Below are 20,907 nucleotides of genomic sequence, written 5' to 3'. Positions count from 1 at the left end.
GACTCTTAACTTTTATAAAGAATATCTCTTTGGATTTGAGACTTTAGTCTTTGCAACTTTACAGATCTTCTTTATGCACCAAGAGCTTGTAACACTCCAAAGAGAAAGGAAAAATTTAAATCGCATCATATGACCCCTTTAAAGAAGTAAGAAGAAGTGTGTCTATTTATTACATCAAACTCAGATTTCAAAAGAGCTAGGAAAATCAATGAAATGGCCCCTTTAGAACTACTATTAACAAAATGTATTTTTTCTGTGGGAATATTGCATGTTATGATATCAGTATTTAGGCCTAGATCACACGTTTTTTGAGACCTGAGGGGATTACACACACAGCTTTCATGTCAGATGGGTTCACATCAAGCCAATAGCCCATAAAGACGGAAATATGTCCTCTTCTGCTAGTGTGGCATCCCATGTTCGTTATTAGCTATTTATTGACTATAAATCCAAAAGCAAGAATGTGCTTTGATGAACACATTGGCAGTGGGAATTGCTGGCTCTCCCTTTCAGACAGATTTAGATATTTCTCACTGAACATGGTCTTTGAACTTTAGAGGCTTTTGTTTGCAGCCCTTTGCCTTTGAAAAATTATGATTTCAGCAAATTGGCTCCTCTCATCTTCAGTTTTGGGTTTGAGATTAGAACACAACATCCTGCTGACCCCGAAAATAAGCTCTGCATGTATTTATGAGGCAAAAGCAAGAATCCAAAACATATTAAAAATTTACAACACATTTAGTTCCTTTAGTTCCTTGGTAAGTCAAGACACTGACCGGTATGAATGTAGTCATTTAATTGTGGTCACGACAGATAACATAGCCACTTTCAGTCATGGTAATTGCCACTAATGTGAAAAGTGGTTTATTATAAATCATTGTTTTGATAGATGCGTTCATAAAGAAATTAGTTTGTTGGGTTTGTAGAGTTAAATAGTCATATTAACACGCATTCTTAGATCTGTGGCCAGTGGTGTGCAGGTCACACTCACTTTGATAGCTATGATTTTGACTAGTTGTGTTATTTTGGCTCCGTTTTGAGAGACTTGAAAAGCGCAACCTAAACAAAGCAGATGCAAGCCACACAAATGCTTTGTTTATAAAAATGAAAATGTGAAGACTTGGAAAACTATCTATGGAAGCTTGTTTCTTCCACTGAATATGAAAACAAAGAAGTAATTGCAATGCTTTTTTTCCTCACAATTCTTTAAATATAAACTCAGAATTGCAAGATAAAGTCACAGATTAGCTTTATTTTTAATTCATTTTTGTTTCTTAATAATCTTCCATAAAAGAAAAAAAAATTGAACTGCGAAATGTAAGTGTGTTAATAATTTTGTGAAAAATGTCAAAATTGTGAAATGTAAACTCAGAATTCTGGGGGGGGGGGAAAGTCAGAATTGCAGAGAAAAAAAAGGTCAAAATTGTGAGATCAATTGTGTGACAAAATTGTGTGAAACTCATGATTGCAAGGGGAAATAGCGTCAGAATTGTGAGATGAAAAGTCACAATAATCATTTTTATATCTTCATTCCACGGCAGAAATAAGCTCCATAACTATAAGCCTGTCTAACATAGAAGAAAAAAACTTTTGAATAGCACTTTATTTTTCAACAACTCCCCACTTTTTACAGACGCAATCATCTGGAAGTCGACAACATTTTGAATGTTGCTCATCTACTGAGGCTGAGTTCATTCCCAGTGACCTGCAGCTGGTGATTTGTCTCTCTAACAAATTAGACTATTTAGCTTTTTCCCTTGGGTATTTTTTTTCTCTATTTTCTTTCTGTGCTCTATAAAGACACATGAATGAACAGAATGGCACATATTTCTTTTCAGCATCATTCTTTTTGTGAAATAAACCAATATTTCACTGACAGGCAAAATCAGGCTTTGGACTGCTCTTATTGTAGGTTTAGGCCAAGTTTGTAACAGAACAGAGGTGGTCAGAGCCAGCATTAGTCTCAGTCTGACTACTTGCATTCATGAGAAGGAACGGACCCCACAGCAGCCACCATTATCATGTGCTACAAACAATGTCCGTCATTGTGAGCATTAAATAGCACTGTACCAATTTGGGAGGGGTTCTTTTGATTTTTAGGTCTGCCTGCGGTTGTAGCTCGGTAGAAACTAGTCCTGTGAGTTGAGCTGTCCAGGGCAAACGGCCAGCTATTGTCCTTCTGTCCTGGCACACAGATGCACGCCACTTGCTCCAGGAAGTGTCCTGTGTCTCTGAGCAGCAGTGAATCTGGCCCTGGTGTTCCAAGCTGTTCGAGCATGTCGTCCTTTTTATCGTCCCATTCTTCCAGCAGCAAATCTGTACTATCGCTTTGCTTTGACATAAAACAAGAAAGAGGAGACAGTGCCGATAAACATTTGATGGTTCCATATCTTTTTACCCATCAGCAGATCCCTCAAAAACACCTGTGTATATTGATATCCTCTGCTTTTTCCACTCCAGACCTATAACTTTTTTTATTTGGTGCAGATCGATTTGGGATATCATGTAGATGTCGCTATTCTGTTTTGTTTTCCAGTCTCTTGGTTTTATTGCGCTCATAACTGGAAGCACATAAATCTCAAACATTTTAACACTTCGGCAGCAATCGGTGGCATTATAATGTGTCTAAACTAACTTTATCTTACTTTTTGTATCTGTGTTTTGAAATATAGCAGTTGTCAAGCATTGTCTGGGCTCATGATTCAACCAACACTCAACAGGATTTGAAAGACCCAGAGCTGACAGTACAGTATGAGTTTTTGGGAGTGAAGGTATGCTGTGCCCTTGAGATAGGGAGTGTTATGGAAGCTATCCTGCCATCAGAAAATGGCTTTTGTGACTCCCAGGCAGGGTGCATTTTTCACACGTCTGTTGGGCTTTGAGACTGTGGGAAAAAAAGGAAAGGAAAGAAAGATCAGAAACTTGCTGGCGTGGGTGAGATGGTCACAGGTTCCTAAATGTCAAGGTCATTATTTTTCCATGTCTTAACACGTGTTTCAACACCTTTTTTTCATCCCTTGTTTTAACCTATCAGCATTTTGTTTATTTCTTTATTTTTGATTTGCCTTAGTCGCGAAATATGTTCATGGCAGTTGTCTCCATTTTTAGACAAGAAAAAAAAAGACAATATACCTGTGACTACACATTACATGTTCATTTAACAGTCTTCATCTACAACATGACCTTTAGTCTAATTAAATGGAAAGTTCACTCAAAAATCAATACTGTCATCATTTACTCACCCTCATGTCTTTTTAAACTTATGACATTCATTCTTCTTTGGAATATAAAATAACTTTTGAGAAAATATTTTGAAAAGTGTCTTGAGTGTTTGTTTTTGTCCAATGAATATTAATGGAGTTGTTTGCACCCCAGTGTTCTTCAAAGATGCACACTTTTGGAATGACATTCGGCTGAGTAAATGGATGACAGAATTTAATTTTTTGGTGAACTGTCCCTTTTAATATTCTAATAATATTAATTGCAATTAATAATGTAATAATGTTGGTATTTATAAATTTAGTTTCGTTCTCACACACAGTGAACATTTTTATTACCTCATAATAAAACTCCCCTTTTCTCTCAAGTGAAAATACTGTATGCTACAAAGCCATTTCATGTCCTTAGAATTTTGTTCTGGGTGTGGGCTCTCTTGCCTCTTGTCATCTGAGTCATACTGTTCAGAGCATGCAGTACACAATGGGCTGCTTCAGCCGTCTTTAGTCAGGACTTCTGCATATTAAAGAACCAGGCTCTGAATAGGAAAACTCTTTTGACTGTAATCCGACCTCTGACGACATGCTGATGGCTGTTCACATTCCTCTGCCGGCAACAATGAGAGGCCAGTGACAGGTATTGTGGCCTGAGAGTAATCCTGGTGAAAAGGAAAGGAGATGTGGAGCTATTGGGTGCAAAAACATTATTCTTGAGTGTCCCTTGTGCAATGCAGCCTAGATTAGCCTTTTTTCTTTATAAAACCCAATGCCTCTCCACCCTACAGCTGAAACACTTCATGTAGGCTACTACTCTTAACACCATCGGCCCCCAAAATTCCTGATGGGGATTTTGGATCACATAAGCAGACAGGAGAATCAACAGCTGTGTTTCAGGATTGTGAATGTGACAAGATTTTTACGTTGTACTCCCAACAACCTTTTGAAGTGATAAAATGGCCTTCTCTAAGGCTCTATTATTTCTCTGTCAAGATTTTCTTTTCTTTTCTTCATCGTCTTGTTGAAGGCATATTCTAGTCTCTTTTTTGCGGTATTCATGCATTTTTATCCCCGAACCCCTGCAAGGCTTTGATTCTTTGTTCTCCTCTCCCTTTTCACATAACCCATACATGAAGTGAGTCTGTGATGCCTTTGAAAATTGACCTGTATTGCTTCTCAGAAACGTTGCGTCTTGTTGCTTTGCTTCAGTCGTTCCTCAGATGCCCATTGTGTGCTTCTCCCTCTAGTTAAACAACATGTAGGCCATTGGTGAAATGCGTGTGTGTATAAACTCTGCATCTTTTGAGATGTCATTGAAAGTGAACAAAACCTAAAACCACTGTGAACATAGTAGATGTCTGTAAAAATCAGTTGGTATGTTTGTTTAGGTGTCTACTTAATGTGAATGGCTTTAAATTGACACTCATGTTTACTGACTTTTCAAACTGTCTATTGTCCTTTTGTCTGAAATGGGTTATTCTGTTACTATTACTATACTATTGAAAGTTGTATAAGGAATATTTGAAAGTTTTAGATAACATCTAAAGTTACACTTTCATGATCCCTCTTGCAAGATCCTTTCACACTTGCCAATCGTTTCATGACTGTCATCACCTTTAGCCTTCAGTACAACTTCCTGCATTGCAGTCGCCATTAGTTCTATCCTCATTCTGCAGAGGTCTTTACTTGGTTAGTGTTAATCTGAATCCTACTCGACTCATTCACCTGTGCCACACTTTGCGCTAAACCCTTCATTTAAGATGAAAAGATTAAATGACTTTTGCCCTTTGAAGTGCATGAAGGATAGTGAGGATCACTTTTTAAAAACCTTACTAATCAATACAAGCCGCCTCCATTATCCCGTAATCCTGGCATTGCCTTTGTAAATGCCTCTATAGACACTCTTGGTATTCAGTGAAAAGAAACCCAGGTTGTATGGCTCCCACGGCATTATCTGGGTTTGGCTTTTGCAGCCAACATTCAGAGAGGGGTAATACAAGAGTTTCTCGTCTGGCCTAGTCAAAATTCATTGCCTTTGGATACACAGTTGCACCTTAGAGTTAAATTATAGGATTGTTCAGTCCACAAGTAACAGAACTGATTGCTAAAGTGGTGTGGACTAGATTTTTTTGCATTAATTGCATTTGTACTTTTGTTAAATTCATGCTTTGTTTTCTTTTTAGGTAAACTGAAGTTGGCCAGAATGTTCTGGGCATGATCTGTCTAGAGCATCCAGTGCCAAAAAACAAGAAGCCACCTTCAACAAGTCCAAAACCCAAAACCTTTTCTGCACGGGATCAGGAGATAAGGACTCAGAGAGGGTAGAGAAGGGGTGTAGAGGTGTTGGGCAGGGGGCCGCTGGTGCATGTGGGGGCAGTGCACATCTTTTGCTGAAGAGTGGAAGCCCACCTCGCCCATGCCGTCCCCTGCCCAACCCAGTCTCACCTCCCTCTGCAATGGTGACATGAGCGCATACATTAAGGAGAAGCCCGTTTTCAACCCATCTATTTCGTCTCTTTGGAAAAACCATACAATAGACTTGTAGATAGAGTACTGTGTCTATCCTGATTGGTGTGGTCGCAAGGTGATGATGCTGATGTGTGGACGTTTGAGGCGGCTCTTCCGTCAGCTCACGCTGCAGACCAGCCTGCTGCTGCTCTTCATTTTCTGCATGGTCAGTGTCCTCATCTCAGCCTATTTCTTGTATGGTGTTAAACGGGAGCTCGAACCCGCAGGTGTTGGAGGTGTGGGGGTCCCGGAAGAAGGTACTGCCGATTGGGAAGATCCCCGGGCAACTCCTTCCCCTCCATCAGCAAGGGTTCTACCTGCCAGAACCGCCAAGCCAGCAGACATGTCTCGAACAGACCCTGTGGTACTGGTGTTCGTGGAGAGCTTGTATTCCCAGTTGGGCCAGGACATCGTGGCCATCTTGGAATCTGGGAGATTTCGGTACCAGACCGAGATTGCACCTGGGAAGGGCGATATGCCCACACTCACGGACAAGAACCGGGGTCGATTTACGCTTGTCATCTACGAGAACATCCTCAAGTATGTCAACCTGGATGCTTGGAACAGAGAGTTGCTGGACAAGTACTGTGTGGAGTATGGCGTTGGCATCATCGGGTTTTTCAAGGTGAGCCATTTGTGTTGTACATTTTGACCTTTCACAGCAAATTGTGTCACTAATGGGTGTTAATGTCTCTCTTAATTCCAGTGGGTCAATCAGTTTGCACTAAACGATCTCACGACATTTCGTAGTCTATTTCAAAAGTTAGCTTGCAGAAATATTGCCAGCAGAGGGGGGTTGGGGCATTATGCTAAACATTGCAGTAATAGCACATTACTGAACATGAATGTCCTTGTTGATTGCCTCTTGTTCTATGAGGGAGCTGCTCTTCAAAATCAATCAGAGGAAATAATCGGCCCTAGAGTCTGCAAATTTGACTATTACTCATTGCTGTCCGTCATTGCCAGCTTGTAAACCTCCTCTCCCAGTTCTAATGTATTGTTTACCTAAGGCCAGGCGAGCCTCATGAGCTTGAGTGCAGCACACTAATTGTTAGTGGAGGTTAACCCAGTTGATGAGATTGTTAGAGTCTCGCTCACCTGCAGCAGAAGGGCGAGGACATCAACACGTCTTAAAAGGAACCGCATGAAATTTGCGCTCGTTAATTTTCATTGACTCAGGCTGCTCTAATTCTCCTCAAAGCTGTTTTACCCCAGGCTCTTCTGCTTACACACTAACAGGAGCAGTTCAATCCCTGATTGGCTGGAAATGCTGTTTTCTTGTCCAGGCAGTTAACATCCTTGCCTTGTTGGATTTTATTGATTTCGAGCCTTGAGTGTGTCTGATAACAGACCCTGAAGGTACATGGTTCAGCAGACCAAACCTTTTTGTCCCTTTGAGTGTAGAAGCGCTGCCTCCAGTTCACTCCAGTAATGGAACATGCATAACTACCTTCACATCAAGCCTTGACTTGCACCTGTCAATGCCAAATGCATTTATCTCACAAGAGTTGGAGTATGTCTGAACACACACAAAGAAGCATCACAGTGGACACCAGCAGTTCTTTTAGTTATGCTTGCATGCATCAACGGGTTCAAGCTCTTGTTTGCCCTCCTATTAGTTTTCTAACCTAATCCATGGAGTCCATAGAGTCAATGTATAATTGGAAAGAACCCTTGTGTTTCCTAACCAGCAGTTGAGTTGGGCTAATCTCTAGGGGCCATATTAAGTCTCCGGCCACAAACCAAACTCACTAGCTCTGTTCTAAATCATAGTGTGTTGCCTACCAATACTACCTAGCATTTTAAGGCATCATAAGATCCCTGACATGAAGGCTGCTACTTTCTTTTTGGTCAGCTGTAAGGTAAGCCACCTTCTCTTTACCTAATTCAAAGGCAGCATCACATGTATCATATGTGGAAAAGCAAACTCCAGCTAAGTAGACAAAAAAAGAATGATTAAACTTTCATGGTGGACAAGTCAAGAGATTTTGAATTTAAGTATGCTTATTTCATTTAGTGCCAAAGACTATTGATAAAAGTAGTTGATTGTTTACCCAATATTTTTTTTTACTGTATGTTACTTTATTTACTTTGTTAGAGACTTGTGTTGTTAGCTTTGCAACATGCTAACATCAAACTTCAAACTAACATCCTGTGTGCTTCATAGTTACTACATGCAGAGTCACTTATAAAGTGCAATAAAGCAAAGCAGTTGCCTATGTTGGCAGTACCCAGCAAGCTGGATTAAAAAATTTTTTACTGCTTTTTTTGGGCTTGGACTAATTATCTAACATGGTTCATGAATTGTTCAGTGTCAGAGTAAGTTAAATGCTGATAAGCTTTGAAGGAGCCTTTGGCTTGCAAGTGTTGCTGGAACAATGGAGACAGGAAAATGGGATTAGGGAGAGTGGCTCAGAGAAGTTATTGATTGAGGCCACTGGTATGTGAAGATCGCCCATCCTTATTCTCCTAGTGCTGATTGGCATCACCACGTACTCTTGAAGTTTCAGCTTGTTTCAGTGTGTTGCCATGAAAAGAAACAGATAAAAATGTGCATGATTCATCGGACATCGCCTGTGGACATCACATCTCTCCAGAGGGTCCCATTGCAACCTCTGGTGGCAGAATAATGGCTGTGTTAAGAGATGAGCAGGGTAAAGGCCTCTCTCCAAATTGTAAGGCTCATTGTGTTTGTTCCACTCCGTGTGCAGTTTATCACCAATTGATCCAGCTTCACAGGGTCAGCTGGGCCAAGAGGAGAGTGGATTGCATGCAGATGAGAATGGATGGTGTTTAAAAAAATTTGGGCACTCATAGAGCCACAAGGCATCTAATTCAGGAGAGAACTAGTTTACTTCAGCTTAGAGAGTAAAGGAAGCAATAAATTACTGCTATACTATGGGGCCATATTAAAAAATATCCTTCACAGTACATCCAGACCATTTATGAAATATGCTATCCAATTTCTAACTGCAAAAAGTTGCATTGCTGAACACTTACAAAACATTGTAGAAAGATACAAAATGGTGTTTGTCAACAAAGTGGTCTCCTAGCAATCAAATTGAGGCTGTGCTATGCTAGGGGCCATTCACACGACAACAGCGTTTTGGGGACAGAAAACATATTTTTGAAAACGGGTTTCAAAGTGCAAGTTTTTCCATGTAAACACCCAATACGGGAATCTTTGAAAACGGTGACGTCATGCACGTGCATAGTACATGTTAGGTATGTAGACATGCGCAGTACGTGTCGATTTTAAAGGCAATCGCGAACAAACATACACAACAATGATGGAGTATGTGGTACTGCTCAAGAGTTTGCTAATACTTCTTCAGCAAAGTGTGGATTTACTTCACCAATATTACAACCAACAGCGGAGACGCATCATATACATCATATAATCGTCACTTCCCTACAGGTACTGTTTACTAACAAGGTGACAGCGCCAACTACTAGCCTGGCATACGTAATACAGCGTTTTTGCCCATTTTCGCGGATGTGTGTAAATGCGGTTCATTTTGAAAATGTTGTCGTGTATAGGGTTGGGTACCGAACTCGGTACTTTTAAGGGTACCGACCAAATTGCATCAGTACTACCGAGTACCGATTCACGTTAAATCAATCGGTGCTAAATTTCGGTACCTGAGAACGCATCTGGGCACATACGCTACTGAGAGAGAATGAGAGACCCTGTGACGTGAGGTCACCTCTGCAACTTGTTCAAACAACACACAGGGCAAGCCGAAATGTTCTGAAGTGTGGTTACATTTCCAGGGCCATATAGTTTCTGCGAAATCGGGGATGGGATCACAGAGTCCATTCATAAAAACGTAATTTACTCTAGTGCGGAATGCCACGGAATTCGTCAAAAATCTAAAGTAGGTCTGCCACTTACTTCGAATCGCGATATGAACTAGTGTCTGTGAATATTAAAATGCAAAAACACTGTTTAAATATGAATCCTGCATGTTCCGCTTGCCTCTGTATGTATGAATGACGGAAACACGGTTTTGTTTACCACACAAATACTGAAGCACGCGTGATGCTCACGATGATTTCCGGCTTCTGCGTCTCACTATATGACGGCATGAACACATGTTTCGTTTGAGAAAACTAGCACCATCATACTGTATGCACACAGAAACTTCATGGCAACCTGTCAAAATAAAAGTACGGTTTAACATGTAACATAAATATATTACTCTTGTATTACTTTTGTACAGAATAATGTACATCTTTAAATATTCAATTTTCTATCAAATTTAAATAAAACAATTAAATGATAAAAATAAATATTACAACCAGATTAATCACTTAATTGTAGAAAAAAAATAATACAATTATTAGCCTATTAATAAATATTTTAAAGGAATATTCACACAATTTTTCTTCCATGTATTAATTTCAATAGTAAATTTATAGGGTTTATAGGGCTGTATTGTTCAAAATGTTGAAATTGAGACTTTTGGACTTATTTTTTCACTGAAATAAATGTTTTTGTAATTACACAGAGAGTAAAGTACAGAAAAAAGGTACCGTTGGGTACCGGCAGCGAACTTTTCCAAATAGGAAGTTGGAAACTCGTGCTGAATTTAATTCAACTCAAAGTCTAAACCGGTTAAAATAGGTTATTCAAAAATAATATTACAGCCGTGAGTACAATAGGCATGGATAATGGTCTTGTAAAACAAAATGACTAACAGTATGAATGGGGAACAAATTAAATGCTAAAAACCTGTCTGTGAATATTGCTCCTTTAAAGTGGATTTTTATCTTGCTCTGTTTTACCAATCATTTCTCTGCTGCTCTCTCTTCTTCCAACACTTCATGAAAGGCTAATGAGAACAGTTTGCAGAGTGCCCAGCTGAAGGGCTTTCCTCTCTTCCTGCACTCCAATCTGGGTTTAAGAGACTGCAGCGTCAATCCCAAGTCTCCACTGCTGCTCATCACCAAGGCCCGGGAGGTGGAGCATGGTCCCTTACCTGGAGACGACTGGACGGTCTTTCAGTCTAACCATACCACTTATGAGCCTGTGCTGTTAGCTCGGGGACGGAGTACAGAGGCCAGTGGAGCTCCTGGACTCCTTCATGCAGCTGTGGTTCAGGATTTAGGTCTTCATGATGGCATCCAGCGGGTACTCTTTGGCAACAACCTGAACTTTTGGCTGCACAAACTTGTACTGGTGGATGCAGTGAGTTTCTTGACTGGCAAACGTCTCTCGCTGGCACTTGAGCGATACATACTGGTGGATATCGATGACATCTTTGTTGGGAAGGAGGGCACAAGGATGAAGGTCTCTGACGTCAAGGTGAGTTCTGTTTTGTTTGAAAATTCTGTTTGTGCAGTTTTTCTTACTTTAATAAATGCCAAATGGCTTGCTAGTTTATCAGTTCTATCACATTTATATCTTTTTAGTTTGACTCAAGTTAGGGCTGCACGATTATGACAAAAATCATAATTTTCGATTATTCCTTTGAAATTGTAATTGCGATTTATTAATTTACGATTAAATTAATGATGTTTACACCTTTGTTTGAAGCAACTGCATGCCATATTTTTATATGAAAATAAACAAGCTGAAAACACTAACTGAAAAACTTTTATTGCTTTTCTATAGTATTAAGCTTCAAATGTCAACTATACATTGGATTGGTTTCTCTTTAAATAAAAAGGTAAAAATATGCATGATATTATAATGTTATACTAAAACTAAAATAAAACAATGGAAAACCCTTAAGATAACATGTAGAAAGAAAAAAAACATCTTAAGCATGCAAAATAACATTAGTGGACTTTCAACGATTAATTGCTGCTTTGCACAATTATGTAATTGTGGCATCCGTAATTGTAATTGCAATTAGAAATTTGATTCATTGTGCAGCCCTAAGTGTAGCTATCTGAAGTCTAGCTATTTTAGGATGTCTGGGATTAAGGGCTATATAACCATGCAGTATACATACACTTAGAACTAATGCTCTTTTCCACTTTTCTTTATCGTATTACCTCTCTCACCCGCTCCTTTTCTGCTTATCATTCCTGTGATCCAGACTTCCACATAGAGAGAAAGCAGGCCTCAATAGTAAGAATGGACCAGGACCTGTGTGAGAGAATTTCAGGCCTGTTGACTAATTTATGCTGCCCGGTTGGCCACTACGTCATATCATAGTTAATCACGTACATGCTATTTATGCTTTGAGAACTTTCTGAGATGTACTGAACATTGTGAATTCTGCTAATTGAAATACATCAGTGTCACATTTCATTGAAAATGAAAATAAATCACCAGTGCATCGTATTTCATCATTTTCCAGCAATATTGTATGAATTTGTAGCTGTCAAATAGTTACATTTATAGCTGTGTAAATTCCATCAATTTTTCTGATATAAATTTGATATTGCTTTTGCGTAATTTTTCATAATTTAATTTATTAAATGTATTCAAAATGTAGATTTTTTTTTTTTTTTTTTTTTGTGCTGGGTCTTGGGAAAATGATGACCTACTGGCTGACTGGACTAGCAGAAGAAAAAAAAATCCTATTTGTGAATGAGACCTAAAATGAAATATGTACAAAAAGGAAAGAATTTTAAATGAGGGAAATATACATTGGGGATAAGAAGAGGCCATGAAAAAGGCATGGATGAAAACTCGGAAGAGGGATGTGATGTTAATCTATCTGTAGCACCTCAGAAGCAGAACATGGAGAAACTGGTTTGTTGGATCCATATAATTTACCAAAACTTATCTTGACGTGACAGCACTTTTCCTATCACCAGTTGTCTGTTTTTTTTTCTTCTTCAATACTCCAACCTCTGCTGTTCTTTTTCCAAATATCTCCTCTTCTTTCCATTTCCCTTTTTTATTGTATTATTTTTTTTTTTACGACTCGCTGTTCAAAGGGCATCCAAAGAAGGCATGAATGTTTCAAACGCAGTTTTCTGTGGACCTCTGTGCAGTTAAATATGAATCAGTCTTTTGATTGAGTCACACTGGAGAGACAGGCAGTCAAAAACAAGCACAGTAAACAAATCAAATGAGAGGCAGATGCGGAGCTAAATCTGAGAGGGGTAATGAAGCAAACACAGGAGACGAACAGACAGCAGACATGCTTTTGCTGTCCCTCTATAGCACTGTGTTACGCTGTGCTTGTCCGCATGCGTTCGTTGGCATACATCTTTTGGCTATGTATCTCTTTGGTGTACTTGTCTGTTGTCAGTGTGCTTTTTGAATGCATTTAGTGTGTTTACTGACTGACTTTTAAGCAACTTTTATTACATTTCTAAACTCCTTGTTTCAAAGGCCCTACTGGAGACGCAGAACGAACTCCGAACCCATGTTCCCAATTTCACCTTTAACTTGGGATTCTCTGGAAAGTTCTTCCATGCTGGTAAGCTAATATCACACTGTTATCTTAGCAAAATGCTGACAACATGCTCTTTTGGTATGTGTGAGCGTTAGTCAAGTAACATGCACTGTTTGTGTGAGTTGCTACTCAAATAGAACATTCTTAATCAGTCACTTATGAGCTTCTGTGATGGTTAGAATGCAGTTTTAGGCTACGTTTAAACTAGTGCATTTTCGTTTTAAAACGCATAACTTTTGCTACGGTTACACCTGCCGTTTACACTACTCCTGCGTTTTCGACTCTCGCAAACGGAGGCTTTCGGAAATGCTGCAGACCCTGTTTTAGTTTGAAAACTCCAGGGATGCGTTACAGTGTAAACAGACCAAAACGGAGACTTTTGAAAATGATGCCGTGGCTGCCAACATTCGCTCTACGTATCCTTGTTGACCGTGTAAACAATAACATGCTCATTGTGTACCTGCGTGAATGGTCATGTGACATGCGTTTTCGGTTGTGTAGTGTGGACGGAGATCGCTTCTGAAACGAAGTGAAAACGCAAGTGTAGATGAGGATCGTTTTCATTGTAAATCGAAAATGCGCTAGTGTTAACAGGGCCTTAGGAGGCAGAATTTTGAATGGAGTAAAGATGTTTACCGTTTGTGTCCATGTAATTATGTTTTAGGCACAGATGAGGAGGATCTTGGAGATGACCTGCTTCTGTCCTACAGTAAGGAGTTTTGGTGGTTCCCCCACATGTGGAGTCACATGCAGCCACATCTCTTCCACAACCAGTCCGTGCTAGCAGAACAAATGCTGCTCAACCGAAAGTTTGCAGAGGTGAGACTCTAGATGAAATAATCAGAGAGATGATCTGAGTGTTCTTGATAAATATGTATATATATTAGGGCCCAAGCACTAACTGCTTCTTTTATTTATTTTATGTTCGTAGATAATATTTACATATTTTTTTAGATTTCTTACTTAATCAGATACGATTTTATTTTATTTTACACTGTTTGTCAGAAAGAGAATTGTGATATATTGATATTTGATTGTATAACAGCAGTCCTGCTTTATATGCAAGATTAAAAGTATGACCCAAATCACATTGATTCTACATTGAAAGTAGTATGCCAAAAGTGCCTGGATAGTATACTATTTTTAAAATTATATTTATAATTTTTTTTTTTTTTTAATGTATATATTTTTTTGACAATGACTTTTGGGCCGAAATCTTTTGGGTTTTTAAAGTTATTTACGTTATTCACTGTAAATCTCCCTGTACACCTAGCTCTCAAATCTCATTTGCATATTTGCGTGTTCAAACTTGCCATATCTCTATGGAGTATTGGGAGTGCCATATTAATTTTAATCTTACAAAAGTTAAAATGGTTTTATTGATGCATTTAATGAAAGATGTATTGATTAATATGTCACTCACAGTCGTCTATAGCTGTTAGTATGTCTTGTCAGCTTTACAGTTGGACCATTCCTTTAAAGACTTTTTAAAATAATGCACAAATTTTGGTAATTTATTGGTCGGATATTTTTTAATTTTGTAATCTAACTTTGAAATTTTTCATTTGTTAAACAGTATTAATTTTACATAATACGTATATGTACGCATCTATTTGAAAAGTTTGGGGTCAGTAAGATATATTTTTTTTTTTTGTATTTATAATTTTATTCAACAAACATTAATTAAATTGATAAAAAGTGACAGTTAAGGCATTTATAATGTTGCAAACAAATTCTATTTCAAATAAAAGCTGTTCTTTTGACATTTTTATTAAAGGGGTCATATGATGTGATTTCAAGTTTTCCTTTCTCTTTGGAGAGTTACAAGCTGTTCGTGAATAGATAAGATCCATGAAGTTGCAAAGACTAAAGTCTCAAAACCAAAGAGATATTCTTTATCAAAGTTAAGACTCTGCCTATGGATGTACGATATTCGATCTTTCAAATCAGTTTGGCGTGTAGCTGATGCCTCTCCTGTGCAGAAATGCTAAACAAATTATTTTTAAGTTTGGTTAGTTTTGAGCAAAAACCTATTTATTAGAACTAATAAACATTAAAGTTTTGTTTTTTTTATGAGAGTACATTGAAAGCTTTGAAAATAACTATAAAAAAGTATCTGCTGTTTATTATATTATTATTATTATTATTAATTAGTGCCATCAAACAATCAATCGCGATTAATCGCATCCAAAATAAAAGTTGTTGTTTATATAATATCTGCGTATGTACTGTGTGTATTTATTATGTATATATAAATATAAATATATATTTTTAAAATATATACATGTATGTTTGTGTATTTATATACAGTATACATAATAAATGTACACAGTACACACACACATTATATAAACAAAAACTTTTAATTTGGATGTGATTAATCGTTTTACATCACTATGATTATTATTTTCAGACATATGCAGTTCAAGCCTTAATATTTTATTTGTGAATTTAAGTTTAATAGCCTAGGTGGTCTAAACTTAAAGCAGAAGAAATCTTTTAGAGCTCCTTGTATTTAAGTTTTCATAATCCATTTGAAAAAATAAATTACATATTAATGAATAAATCTGTATATATTAAATTATTTCAAGTGTCATGTTTATGATTTTTATTCATGTAAGCTATAGCTTCTGACCTTTAAATCAAAACCAATTTTATGACATCAATTAGTGCTTTATTCAGAAACAAAGTTATTTGTGTTAATGTTATTTGTTTATTTTTATTTTATTTTATTACAAGTAGGCCAACAGCACCCCCTAAGTAAATAAAACGCCTTACCGGAGGGCCATTAGGACCCGGGGGAGGCTGTTGTTGCTGTTGCTGCTGCTGCACGCGCTGGTGACGGTTTACTCTATCGCACACCGGACAGACATTCTGTACATATATTCTCAAATTAAATGCAGCTATTCAAAAAAGTGAATCTAATCGTCATTCAGGCAAAAGTTCGCTTCAAGAATGACCACACTGCTGACATGATCTTATCACTAGCACACTCTGAGCATGTGAGCTATTTGCTAGATTTTTACATTTGAAGCCTTTATGGGCCGTTTCTGATAACATTCCGGCAATATTGTGCATCCCTAATAAGAAATGTTTCTTGAGCACCAAATCACCATATTAGAATGATTTCTGAAGGATCATGTGACACTGAAGACTGGAGTAATGGTGCTAAAAATTCAGCTTGTTTCGAAGTCAACCGTTCATTTATCTGATAGGCTGGGCCCTTAATGACTTATTACACTTTATTTCAAACCAGATCAGCATCTTCATGACCCACCTGTCCAACTACGGGAATGACCGTCTTGGCCTGTACACCTTCAAGAACCTGGTGAAGTTCATACAGATGTGGACCAACCTGAAACTGCAGACTCTCCCGCCTGTACAGCTGGCGCAGAGATATTTCCAAATCTTCCCTGAGGAGAGGGACCCCATCTGGCAGGTAACAGAGGAGCTCTGTTGGGGGTCTGTACTGTCCAGGGATCATTATGGGAAACAAATACAACTCTATTTAGTGGGAGTGGATCAGCAGAGGTTGAGATTGTTGAGCGGTGTTGCTGTAATTTGTGGCGAAAGGTTTCGTATGGCTGTCTGCACATTGACTCTAATGTACAAAGTGTGAAAATGGTTTTCTGTGTAGCCTGCCAGGAAATCAGAGAATGCTATTTTTGAAATTGGTTCCTATATTTCAGTTAAAAGTTGGAGGCAATGCAGAAGATCTGTCTTTCTCTCTGTATCTTTCTCCCCTGCTCACCCCATTCTACTCTTTCTAACTCACTTGTTTCGTTTCACCCTTAGAGAAAGAGAAAGTGGGAGCCTGAAAGCTCTAAATCCCTCTTTTGATCTCTCTCGTTTCCTGTCAAGGTTGAGGTCCCATCTTTTCTGTCGTCTCTCCAGCGTTCCACAGCTTGCCCTGCTCTGAATAGTCTTCTTTCCTCTGCAGTTGTTTTCACAAGAAATCTGCAAGCTGCTGTTACATGCAGAGAAAAGATACAACTTTGGAAAGACTTTAGATTTTATTTTAGACTTAATTCAGCATGTCCATGGCTCTTTCCCAGAATCTATTGAACTGTTCTTCTCTCTACATCCTACATGGACAGCTATTTTCTAGAAGAGGTCATCTGCCACAGTGCTGGTAGATAAGGCAAGTTTATGATAGATAAGGAATAATCATGTTGTCAATCAAATGTCACCTGACAAAACTGGAAAAAAGGTCTCTTCGCATCCGCTTGTCGGAGAAAGTGTTAGCAGCAGTATGAACTGATGCTTATATCTATGGACCTTTACAGTAATCAGCTAACAGAGCTAGTTGTTTTTATTTTATTTAGTTTTAATATCAGAATGTTAGTGAGAAGAAGAAAAATTAAATAGATACCTCTAGATATCAATCAGCATATGTGAGGGACATCAGTTGTGATCATCTTTGGTATCTCCTTTGAAGGCGTCTTGAGTAAAACAGCTCAATATTGAACAAAGCATGTTGTGCAGTAGAGCAGGGGGTTCTTCTTTTAAACTTTCAGTCGGATTTGATCTTTTTACACTGCATGAATATACAGAATTTCCCTGCTGTTTGTGTATACTAGCCATCCTCCTGCTGCTTTTCTTTGTTTTAAAAAGCAGACTTGATATTTATCGTATGTGTCATAATTAGGAGCGCGCAAAGTTCTGTGCCGTGATGTTCATATTTATCAAATAGGGCTGGGTATCGATTCAGATGTCCCGATTCGATTTCGATTCGCAAGCTCTAGATTTGATTCGATTCGATTCTCGATTTTTTTGATTACATTCAGTGAATATAGTTTTAATACAAATGCTATTGATATTTCAAAAAAATTAACAGTAAACATCAGTTTACAAATGGTGAATTAATAAAAAGATATTAAGAACCACATGTCTGTATTTTAAACCTATTCTTTTTTTTGTATAGGGTCCTTTTTTAAACAATAATAGGGCCCTATAAAATGTTCTTAATTTTTTCTGGTAATCAGATGAAGGCATAAAACATTAATTAAATTGATCCTAATCAAATGAAACTTAAACACTTTAAAATTAAAAAGAAAACAGATGTGATTATTCCTTTAAAAAATAAAGATTTATTAATAATTATTAGCAGTAGTAGCATTAGACTGCTAAATAGTAATGTATTCTGACAGTTTCTTAATGTTAAACTAAACTTTAATTTTGACGGGTTGCCGTGAAGAACTTGCAGCTGCTGTGTATGTGATATGACGGTAGTTTTCTCAAGTGAAACGGTAAAATGCTAATGAAGTGACTCTCAGAGCAGCTGGAGATGACATTCGTGTTCATATCATCATATAGTGAGACGGCAGAAGCTGAAAACACAGCGAGCGTCATCCGCGCTTTAGTATGTGTGTAGTAAACAAAACAGTGCGCCCCGCCATTCATTCATTGCGGAAATCATGGCGCCTTATGCGTGATCCCAAATGCTTCCTCAGATTTATAGTATTACTATAGCATTTCACCTGAGCATTGCGAATCACACGTATGGCCATGATAAGCGCTGAATGAATGACAGGCTTTCTGTTGTAACATCGCGCAAGGTAAATAAGGTTGGCATCTAGTGGAGAAGACTAATGATAAGATTCACGTTAATTGAGATACATCCAGCTGCAGAACCCTTACGTCACAGCAGTCTCAGGACAGCAGTGCCAGCGCATATTGTTTTATTGCTTTGTCTTCTGGGTAAATTTCACCTTCATAAAGCCAGAATCATTCATTGCAAACCTAACTTTAGAATGTTTTCATCTGATATAACGTCCCATTTTACTTTTTTTAAGAATGTCAAAACCTTTGAACTCAAAGGCTTCTAAAATGTTTAACATTCTTGAGTCTATTGTAAGCTATCTTTAAAATACTTATTTTTTTCTTTATCATTGATATGTTCTGTTAATTTGTGTAGCTTGTCTAACTTCTTGTGATGTCCGTTTGCCCCCTGTTACTTCATAACTTTTGTTATTCTTTAAATTGCAATATAAAACAGTCAGCATTTTATTATAATGATTTAATCAGATGATAGATAGATGAGGTAGATAGACAAAACAAAGCTTGAGGATTTGCAAGGATTACAATTATTTTTTCATTATACACATCATACACAAGTAGCAAAAGATTTTTAAAAATAATAATAATAAAACAAACAAATGTTAAAGCAAAGCAGGCACACATTTAACAAAAATTATCAAAATTGACAAAAGAAAACTCAAATAAATCAAACCTCGAGAAACATGCTATTTATTTTGAGGCCCCTTTTGTCCATGCACTCATCGAGAAAAATGTCCTTATATAATTCTTAATTTGGAATTGGAAAAAAAAAAGGTTCTTTGGCCAGTTGCTGGCCGTCAGCCATTTCAGCCTGTGAAAGCTGAAGAAGAGCTTTCTTCTGTTCTTCCTCTTTCAGTTTGATGAACCTCATCTCTTTCACCAAACCTCTGAAGACACAGACACCTTTTTCCGCAGCCATCCAACTGCAGTGTGGAGGTCTTTTGTTATCCTTGGCTCCTGAATGAGGTGTACAAACAAATGGAATGAAGTGTTGGAAATACCTTCAATAATACTGTGCATTCAATAACACATAATACTAAAAAGTCATGAGCTTTAGTCAGGATTTAGCATGCATTATCAAGTTTTGATTTTTGATGAAGTACCCCTATTTGAGATATTAAAAAAAACATACCCTGCTGCAGATTTCAATCTCCTGCTCTTCCGGCACTTCCACGCACTGAGGACATGGTTCCTGCTAAAACATTATGGTAATTTGTAGTCTGCTGGACAGAGAAAAACATAAGAGAGAAAAAGATACCTTTCAACAGCAAAATTTTCCAAGAGAAGGAGGCACCACCATTTTAGTATTAGAGGAAAATCAAACTGGCAAATAAGGAAAAGCAAATATCAATATATCGGGGGTGAACTATCCCTTTAAAGTGTTTTTTCATTTTTTTTTTTTTTTATGAAATAATACTGAAAATAAAGACAGAGAAAATAAAACTGCCAGCAGGTTGCGGTAAATGTCCTTATGAATCATTCATTCATTCGATTCGTTCAAACGGCTGATTCATTCAGGAATTCAGTAAACGGCTCACTTTATGAATGGGTTTTTTGAATCATTGGTTCACCTGATTCGTTCAAAACGCAGATTCATTCAAAAAACTAAACACCACTGTGTTGCTCTGAGATGCACAACAATTCTGCTGTGGCTTTAAAGGTAATATTTTTGTTGGCGTAACAGAGCAAAAACAGACAATATTGTGTTAAATTGTATATAACACAATGATATAGTATATAATATATAATACCCAATAATATAATTGTATATATAATTGTGTTATATTGTAAAATACTGTATAACACAATATTAACTTCTTATTTACTGAACTGTTGTGCAAAATCACATTTGAGACAAGCAGCACTCGTGTGATTGCTCTCGCTGCTCATTTGATATTGCTTATATAAATATGAGACCAAAAAAACTCATACAGGAGCATTTTTGCCCCAATATCTTGAATTTTAGGACATAACTGCATTTATGGAGTTGTTGCCCTGCATCATATCAAAGACACTTTCTATAGTCTGTGATAATATATATTTGATCATTACACACACACACACACACACACACACACATATATACACATATAGCTTATATAAATATATTAATTTATCTTCCTTTTTCTCACCATCAACATGAAGATCCAACAGTCAACGGAGCCAGCCAACTGTTGTGGAAAATTCGAAAATAATAGAATATCATTCAGTTATTCCTGGAATAAGAATCACATCATTTGTATTAGTAGCTTGTAACTTTGTTTTAT

The 20,907-nt window shown here is 37.6% G+C and overlaps 1 protein-coding gene across 1 annotated transcript in view; it reads left to right on the top strand.

Annotated features, from left to right (window-relative positions):
- Positions 1–20,907, top strand: part of LOC107588791 (bifunctional heparan sulfate N-deacetylase/N-sulfotransferase 1-like) — a 108,223-nt gene that overhangs the window by 75,528 nt on the left and 11,788 nt on the right. The window contains exons 3-8 of the mRNA XM_016277027.1: positions 5,396–6,345; positions 10,555–11,028; positions 13,018–13,105; positions 13,746–13,900; positions 16,338–16,520; positions 19,497–19,593. Coding sequence (XP_016132513.1) covers positions 5,800–6,345; positions 10,555–11,028; positions 13,018–13,105; positions 13,746–13,900; positions 16,338–16,520; positions 19,497–19,593 — 1,543 coding nt within the window. The 5' untranslated portion in view covers positions 5,396–5,799. The remainder of the gene's footprint in view (positions 1–5,395; positions 6,346–10,554; positions 11,029–13,017; positions 13,106–13,745; positions 13,901–16,337; positions 16,521–19,496; positions 19,594–20,907) is intronic.

The sequence above is a fragment of the Sinocyclocheilus grahami genome, unplaced genomic scaffold (genome assembly GCF_001515645.1).
Source record: "Sinocyclocheilus grahami isolate Dianchi unplaced genomic scaffold, SAMN03320097.WGS_v1.1 scaffold107.1, whole genome shotgun sequence".
Classification (NCBI taxonomy): Eukaryota; Metazoa; Chordata; class Actinopteri; order Cypriniformes; family Cyprinidae; genus Sinocyclocheilus; species Sinocyclocheilus grahami.
Note: the sequence above shows the minus strand (reverse complement) of the source record. Positions and strands in the feature narration are given on the sequence as shown.